Source organism: Diadema setosum, chromosome 17 (assembly GCF_964275005.1).
Source record: "Diadema setosum chromosome 17, eeDiaSeto1, whole genome shotgun sequence".
Classification (NCBI taxonomy): domain Eukaryota; kingdom Metazoa; phylum Echinodermata; class Echinoidea; order Diadematoida; family Diadematidae; genus Diadema; species Diadema setosum.
Genome location: NC_092701.1, coordinates 18,870,026 through 18,879,343, shown reverse-complemented (window position 1 = coordinate 18,879,343; position 9,318 = coordinate 18,870,026). Strand labels below are relative to the sequence as shown.

The window sequence follows — 9,318 nt, the reverse complement described above, 5'->3', positions numbered from 1 at the left end:
AGGGAATATTTTCTCTTTCTTTTGAAGTTTATTTATTTTTGGGGTGGATTTCTTCTTTAAGCTCGCGCATCCTTCCGCGACCTCTTATCAAAATGCATGTGGATGGTGGAGACTGAGTCGGTGCGGGCGGGCCACTGTGTAGCATCCTTGGGCATTAATTGCTATCCCAGGTTGGCAGTTTCGTGTTGTTGAACTTGCTACCTCTGACTTGACAAAACCATAACATACATATTCACATGAATGTGTTTAAGATAACGTAATCTCTTCCAGTTTTGGCGATAGTCCTGACAATTTATATAGGCTATAAAAGTAGTGAAAAGAGAAGGTGCGAGATGTAAAAAGAAGAACCCATATGGACTAATGATAACGCATTTTACAAGCAACAACAAATAGTAATGTGTTCATCCTTTCGCTCTGCAGACTTGCTCTCTATATCTTAGTGGTGCCATGAAATTTATTGCTTCTTTCTTATGTAATACTTGAATAGGTCTGATGCATAACAATAGAATTGTGCAAAAGTGAAAAATCATTCAACATGCATACTCGCACACTTCTCAAACTTGCCACATTGAGACGATGATTTAATGCAGGCCAAAGATGATTACCATATTCACGTAATCACTTTTGAGTCACTACCGAATTCTCATTTTAAGACGCTGTATTGTTTTGTTTAAGCTTTTGTGACAATCAAAATATTCAGCCATTATGTTATGTTATGTTATGTATACATTATGTTATGTTATATTATGTTATGTTATGTTATATCATGTTATGTTATGTTATGTATAGTAGCGCAGCGTGCGCTATACTCTTTGGTAAATAGTTATTTTTGACAATAATGACGAATGTTTGACAGGAAGCGACACTCGATTCGATGATCCATGACTTTGACGTGTTTATTGCAGAAAAAACAGTCTCATTAATACATGAACAAAAATCCGTCATAACATAATAAACCATAACCTGAAGCATCGAACGTCTTAACGTAGCGTAACGTCAAGCATGGAGCTCAGTAAATGAAAGACAACGCTAGTGTTGTGTAAGCTAATCATATCACATGTTTCATGAATACACAGCTGTGCACAAAAGCCTAATATACACTTATTATCAAAGCCGTTAACATTAAAGAAAAATAAAGAAAATATACATCGGGCTATTTTTCATAGTAGTGTAGGTGCTGGCACTGTGTAAACGCGACGCAGCTTTCTGTTGCGCCACCGTACTATGTTGTGAAGTGACGATGCTATCGGAATGGACCCGGTTGTGATGCAGGTCTTCTGGCGTAAATATTTTTGAGTTCTCACATCCCATCTCATGTTGGTGAAGAATATGTTTATATACGAACAATGCTTTCACAAGTCAAGAGCAAACCGTATACATATAAGCTGATGGAAGAGAGGGAAGGACAAGAAAGAAGAAGATATGATAGAAAACGAAGAGAAGATGCAATAGAGAGAGAGAAAGAGAGAGAAGACAAAAGGAGGCAAAAAGAGGGAGAAAAAAAAAATCTGCTAAGAAAAGAAAGAGCCAGAGAGGTATATATTCATTTTTAGAGAGTTTGATAGTCGCTCCTTAGAAGCACTTCCTGTGGACGATGGATGGGCCAGACTCGTCGTACTCCTGCTTGCTGATCCACATCTGCTGGAAGGTGGAGAGAGAAGCCAGGATGGAGCCTCCGATCCATACGGAGTACTTCCTCTCGGGAGGAGCAATGATCTTGATCTTCATTGTTGGTGGCGCCAGTGCCGAGATCTCCTTCTGCATCCTGTCGGCGATGCCTGGGAACATGGTGGAACCTCCAGACAAGACGGTGTTGGCGTACAGATCCTTTCGGATGTCGACGTCGCACTTCATGATGCTGTTGTAGGTAGTCTCGTGGATTCCAGCCGACTCCATACCAATAAAAGATGGCTGAAGGAGAGTTTCAGGGCACCGGAATCGCTCGTTGCCGATGGTGATGACCTGACCGTCGGGAAGCTCATAGCTCTTCTCTAGGCTGGAAGAGGAAGCAGACGTCTGCATCTCCTGCTCGAAGTCGAGAGCGATGTAGCAGAGTTTCTCCTTGATGTCGCGAACGATTTCACGTTCGGCTGATAAGAACAATAAGAAAGAAGATTTATTTATTATAGATTTAAAGACAGTTTCATTCAGTGAAGACTTAATCATTGAATTATTACCGATGTACATGATTATATCTGTTAGATCTCAGTCAGTAGTTTCATGATTTTGGTACAATCAATACTCCAGCAATACTCTGGTTAAGTTCAGCAAAAGAAAATCCAACATGATATACCATTGCTAAACTCAGCAACGTATGTTTCATTAATCTTTAAAACAATCAGTGTGGTATTACGAACAATGTACTGGATGCATTTGCTAACATAAGAATTACTCAGGAGTTCAACATTTTTTTTTTTTTATTTATTCACGGTATAGAGTTGCTCTTGCTTATACTCTTTGGATTGATATACGCGATGCTTCGCTATGGTTAGCTCCATTGGTGAATAATGACTGAAAACTGAAAACGTGGAGAATGAAATTAAGACTTGTAAGTTGGACACATCTTGCATTTCACTTGTTAATGTTTCAAAAGTATCATGAATGAGTTTGGTTTTGCATCTACGGTACATACACTGTACAGTACTTTTCTTTTTTCTATTTTCATCCCTCTCCCTTAAAGCGCATAGAGACACTACGGTGGTGATATGCGTTATAATATAAGGACTGTATTATTATTATTATTATTATTATTATTATTATTATTATTATTATTATTATTATTATTATCATTATTATTATTATTATTATTATTATTATTATGATTATCATTACTGTTATTATTATTATTATCATTATTAACGTATTGGAGTGTTTGACGGATCAACTTATGAAGAATATTCTGAGGATGAATGTCTTTGTATCTTGCAAAAGGTACTTTATAGTTTAACCATGCTTTAACCAGCGATAAAGTGTCATTGTGTGTATGTGTGTGCAAAGGGGAGGGGGTTTCCCATGAGAAATCCTCACCGGTGGTGGTGAAGGAGTAGCCACGCTCGGTGAGGATCTTCATCAGATAGTCGGTGAGATCACGACCGGCCAAGTCCAGACGGATGATGGCGTGGGGAAGGGCGTAACCCTCGTAGATGGGCACGGTGTGGGAGACACCATCGCCAGAGTCGAACACGATACCAGTGGTACGTCCGGAGGCGTACAGGGACAGCACAGCCTGGATGGCTACGTACATGGCGGGTGAGTTGAAGGTCTCGAACATGATCTGAAATCGAGAAAGAGATATTGAAATTGGCGAACTATACAATTTAAAGAAGGGCAACATGCAATAATAATGGCAGGGTCCTCCGAAAGAGCAGTGGTAACACTAAAGAGACTACCCTGGCTGAAGAAGACTATCATTATTATTATAATTATTATTATTATTGTTATTATCATTATTGTTATTATTATTATTATTATTATTATTATTATTATTATTATTATTATTATCATTATTATTACTATTATTATTATTATCATCATCATTATTATTACTATTATTGTCATTATTATTATTATTATTATTATTATCATTAATATTATCATTATCATCATTATTCACCTGGGTCATCTTTTCCCTGTTGGCCTTGGGGTTGAGGGGAGCCTCAGTGAGGAGGACGGGATGTTCCTCTGGAGCGACACGGAGCTCGTTGTAGAAGGTGTGATGCCAGATCTTCTCCATGTCGTCCCAGTTGGTGACGATACCGTGCTCGATGGGGTACTTGAGGGTCAGGATGCCCCTCTTGCTCTGGGCCTCGTCTCCGACGTAGCTGTCCTTCTGTCCCATGCCGACCATGACACCCTGATGGCGGGGCCTGCCGACGATGGATGGGAAGACAGCCCTGGGGGCATCGTCTCCGGCGAATCCGGCCTTCACCATACCGGATCCATTGTCACAAACAAGGGCGGCAACGTCGTCGTCACACATGATGCTGTACGAATCTTCTGGATATGGGGAAAAACAAATTAGATATCTCTCTCTCACTTTCTAAAAAAATAAACTAAAACGAAACAAATCAAAATAAACATAAACTTACAGAGGAGAAAACCGATGATTCGGCTGTACCCACTACCGTGACTTAAAAAACAAAAAATACAACAGTCGCATCATGTAGTTCTTATACGTAAAAACTATGATTCTCACGCTCTTGCATAATACCTTGCCACACCCGAAACCAAATGGCATATCAGATCCCTTATGCTGTATTCATATATCCTTTCAATACAGCAGATTACTGTATAGTGTCTTTCTGTTTGCCTTTTCATCTCAGACTGGAATGTTATATTCTGCTCTGTTTTTAGCATTTATTTGTCGACATGCAATGGAATCTGCCTATGTAAAAGACGAAATCAACATGGGCAACACACTATCAACAACTTGAATCAACAAGAAATAAAAGAGAAGGGATATTTATACAGGGGGGGGGGGGGGAGGGAGAGAGAAAGAGAGAGAGAGAGGGGGGAGGGATAAGGGGGGGGGGGGCGAGAGAGCTAGGGAGATACTGAGTAGATAAAAGTAAGTTCTCTCTGACGGATTACATAGGCGCCTGTACTCATTATAGTCAATGCGGGTGACAGTGGAACCATTCGACATAAGTGCAGTTCTCTCTTCAAGCCTTTCAAACTTTTAAACTGTGCTCCCCTTGAGTAGCCATTCACGTGTAACCTTGCAAAGAAAATCACTGCATTGGTGAATCGACCATCGTATCAATGGCATGGACCCTTTATATAAATTCGGGCGACTTCCCTGAGAAATAGCGGGGTAAAAACTAATTTCGAGTCATTGAGGCGCTTCTTAAAATCCGTCCATTGTTGTCATTGTTTTTTATTGGCAAGAAGGAAGATTGTTGCTATTCGAAATTCGCCCGTTGGGATGTGACTCATTCCGTGCATGTGAGGTACGTGCATATTCTAAAGCACCGTATAATTAACCCAAAGTAAAGATATTTCATGGTAATGTCGGAGTAATGATTATGGCATAGTTTCCATTAGGAATATAGTGATAACTGTAGTAAAGGCGTCCCTTTGTAAATAACAAACAAAAATATATAATCAATCAACATATTTTTTTTTTGTTCTCTCTGTCCATATAAGGGCTAAAGGGTTCTGCAAGTTGCCACGCCCATCCCGATCCACATTTCCCTTTCAACCATTCGATTTTCTATTACGTAACAGTTCATATTGTACTTGACTGCGTACTCTTGACTGCGTCCATTCATCACGCTTAATGAGATGGGCATCAGATTGGGCATCATGGGATTCCGAGATTTGTTAGACATAGTCTCAGTTCCAGGCCAGAACCTGTCTACCTTACCGGAAGACTAATCGCCTAATCACGTCTTGATTTAATCAACACTTCGCAGCCATCTCGGCACAATTCTGACATTTCTGCAATTCTGAATACTCTGCCAACATGTTTTTTTTTTTTTTTTTTTTTTTTTTTTTTTTTAATGATAGAAATTGCAGAACATGATTCTTGAATCTCATCTAGTCAGAGATATTCCATATTTTGATATCAAAGTTGAAATACATTTACAGGGAAATAATGCATAATGGGCCCAGCTGATGAGTGAGGGGTACAAGTGAAAACCCACTGCCGCTACAAAATAAAAGAAGATTATATCAACGTTCAAGAGACATCTTTCTAAAACTACAAATGACAATAAGACATGTTACAGCCATACTCGTGTGGTTAAAGTCTGAGCAGTGTAATTTAGAGGTTATAACTATACATGTACGGTATTAACCCCTGGAAAGGAAATACCAATTGGTACCGTATGTCACGTAACGCCTGTTAAAAACAAACAAACAATCTATTTAATGTCATATATCTAAGTATAGAGTTGGTATTTTTCTTGCTTCGCTATTGGTTACCTTCTATAAGTCAGCACCTAAAAAAATAAGGTAAGGCCCAATGCATGTACTTTCCTTATAAACCACCAACAATTAACGGTAACATAATGTTACACAGCTTAAAATAAGATTTATAACCAAGTAATTTTAGTAAGGGGTGAAAACTGTTCTACATGACTTAAGTTCATCGGTACTGATGCATTCGGTTGAAGTTTCTATATAATAGCCACTGCAAAGTAGAAAATGGTTAATCAATCAAAATATCTGACCTTTCGTGCACACAATGTACTACCTTAAAACATGGTAACGCTTGTTCCAAATAATTTGAGACGAGTACTGTTATGGGTAGTGAAAAACAACATTCCAAGCACAAATAAGACAAAATTTATTTCATATCTCAGATGGACAATCAAAAGTGTATAATGTAAACCTACTTTGCATAAAAATATGTTTTGAATGGTTAATAACGATATATTACACTGACAAATTTTCGTTTTCTAGCAACGTTTTTCCTTTCACCTTTACCCCTCACTCAGTGGCCATAATGCGTTATTCTGGCCTTATTTCCCTGTAAATAATATAATACTCTCAACTTTAACAACACATGCCACTGAATAAATAAGAGGCAAGAATCATGTGGCTGAATTTTTTTGATTTCTTTAAAATGCAGGCGGAATAGTGCATGAGAGACATCAACATTTCAGAATTGCGCCGAGTGGGTTGAAACGCCATTCCAATGCCCTGTTTTTTTTTTTCCTCAAAGAAATACACAACGATGTGTATTACCAGTAAGTGTGTTTTAGGCTGCTCTTCACAAAGAGAGGTCGCAATTGTCAATTATCATATGGCGGAGTATAGAAGGCGCTATAATGAGCAATTCATTATTATCCTGATCAATGCCTTCTACTTCAGAAAGAATACGACAGGTCGGGATATTGTCTATAATAGGACCATAAATTCTGTTTTCTCATACGAAACCTGTACGAGAGGAAGGAAGAATAATGGTCACATTAGAACTTATCCGCCGCTAATAGGCTTAGCGGTTGTACATTTATTGCAGTATCACTTCGGAATGATGAGAGTATGAATACACATTGTGTTGGATGAATAAGCATGTAGTCGTTAAGACTGAATTATGACCACATAAAAATTTCAAGTTTGTCAAAGTACCCCGCCCGACTGGTTTACGCACAGCTGTAATTCTTACTACGTAGTTTCTAGCGTGGTCCTACTGTGGGATGGCTGAATGTATAGAGGGGTGTGGTCACCCTTCCCGCTATCGAGGTACGTACCTTGGTATTACACAGGACAGGAACGTCTCGAGAGAGTCCGTCTTTCGGTCAGCGGCTGTAAAAGTTGAGTGGTCAACTCTGGTTAGAGACGTAGCATTTTGTAATCCTGCTAATCCGATGAAATGGCCATCTCTTATGACCATATAAGGAGTTGTTTTCGATATGATACGCCTCGGAAAACGTTAGCTATGCATACTATTAAGGAGATCTTTCTATTGTGTATTATTTTTGTGCAGCTCTGTAAACTTTCTTCCCTTGATTCTTGAAGGGACTTCTTGAAGATGGTAACGATTTCTATAGTATAATTATGGTTATAAGGCTGATCCTACAGCGCTGGTAGATCTTACAGAGTTCCCCATGAACAAAGTTTCACAGAGTCATGCAGATGATCTTGGTCCATACACAATATTTATACAAAGCTTTCAAAGCGAAAAAAAAAAAGAAAGAGAGAAAGAAAGAAAGTAGCCGAACATTTGATTATCGCTGCAAAAATAATCACATTGTTGCCATCACATTGGTACTAATTTTTTCTTGTGTTTCATGTTGTTGCTTAAAGGGTGTGTACAGTTCTGGTTGAGGTGAAGATTTAGCTTTTAACGTTTTGCGAGATATTCAGAAACCACTCTATGAGATGTAAAAGAGCATGTAATTCTATGGGGTATCAAAAGTTCATTTGATGAAAATCGGTTTTGAAATAGCGGAGATATCCAAAAACAAAGTGAAACAAAGAGATCCTAATAAAAGGCGTGGCCTGTCGCCTTTTATTATTATCACTTTCTTGGATATCTCAGCCATTCGAAAACCAATTTTCATCAAATAAACGTTGAATCCTTCTTAACATTATATGCTCTTTCATATTCCATAAGAGGTTTCTCATTATTTCACTTAGGAATGTTCAAAATATGAATCCCCACCTCAACCAGTATACTGTGCAAAAAATCAGATTTATAAAGAGCGTTCTACAAGGATAAAAGTCTACAGCGCTTGCTTGTTTGTTTTCATCTTCTATCCGTACAAGATGGCTGGACAGCCAACATTATTCGGCTGCACTCTGGGGTCCAGTCTTACCAGGGAGGTGCACTGGAGGAAATACTCCCACCTCCAAGGTCTTACCATGGTCTTACTAGTCTGGCTTCCATACTGCCTGTACTATTTCGCTATTCAGGATATTGACGCCCTCAACGTCGAAAACTAGTATAGTTTAAGGTGTCGGCAAAGTTCGCCGCGGAGTCCAGTTGGCAAAGGGTCTGGAAACCAGACTAGGTCTTACCTACTTGGAGCAGACGACACGTCAATGGGTTATGAACCTCGCTCTCCGCGCTGAATAGAGTCAAACCAGCCTTAGCGGCCACCTGTCTATAGCGGCCACCTACCGTATGTGGCCAGTGAAATCCCCCCCAGAAAAGCCCTGTTAAAGGCATAATTTGCAATTTGCAGAATATGAAACAAAAACAAAAAACAGCATTAATGCTACAAAATTGTTCTAAAATGTGAGTTAGGGATAGAAACAACCAATGTAAAAGTTTAAACCACTATAATCGATGTGAAGTATTGTTAAATATACAAAATGTGAACCATAGAGCATTGAGTGAAGGGGAAAAAGTAACGTATCATTAATATTTGAAGAGTCTCCATCCCTATGGAGACGAGCCCCGCCCTGAGCAGAGAGCTGGTGAGAGGCGGACGGGGGATCTCAATTATTATTGTAGCCCGTTTCGCACAAAATGTACTGTGTTCTGAGTTGCCAATTTTGTCGAGTTATATCTTTTCATGAAAACAGGGGAGAGCACTAAACCCATTACGTTTTGTTAGGTTTTTAACATTCTGACACGTACCCTTTGTAACTGTTTTGACGATCCGCCGACCGTTAAAACATTGATAAATATTAAGTGTATAAACAAAGTATAAGGGATCACAGTAGACCTGTGAATCCGTCCAGGGAGATGATCTGATCCGTCACATTTGAGTGCTCATCCGGGAGAAAACTAATACCTTGTCAGTAGGACGTTATAGCTATCACCGTGAGGATACTTCGCCGAGAATGCCGTGAGCTATGAAGGCCACTCCAGGGTAACTTCCGAGACGTCGCCAAACAAGGTGACAACTTGTTAGTCTGGAGGTA

General features: G+C 39.3%; 1 protein-coding gene across 1 annotated transcript; it reads right to left on the bottom strand.

Annotated features, from left to right (window-relative positions):
- Window positions 1-885: 885 nt before the first annotated feature.
- Window positions 886-7,330, bottom strand: LOC140241039 (actin CyI, cytoplasmic-like). The gene is made up of 4 exons (XM_072320808.1): window positions 7,197-7,330; window positions 3,614-3,996; window positions 3,028-3,274; window positions 886-2,090 (listed from the first exon to the last, which is right to left on the bottom strand). Exons 2-4 carry the CDS (start codon window positions 3,977-3,979, stop codon window positions 1,573-1,575), a joined length of 1,131 nt encoding a protein of 376 aa, XP_072176909.1. The 5' UTR covers window positions 3,980-3,996; window positions 7,197-7,330; the 3' UTR covers window positions 886-1,572.
- Window positions 7,331-9,318: the final 1,988 nt, after the last annotated feature.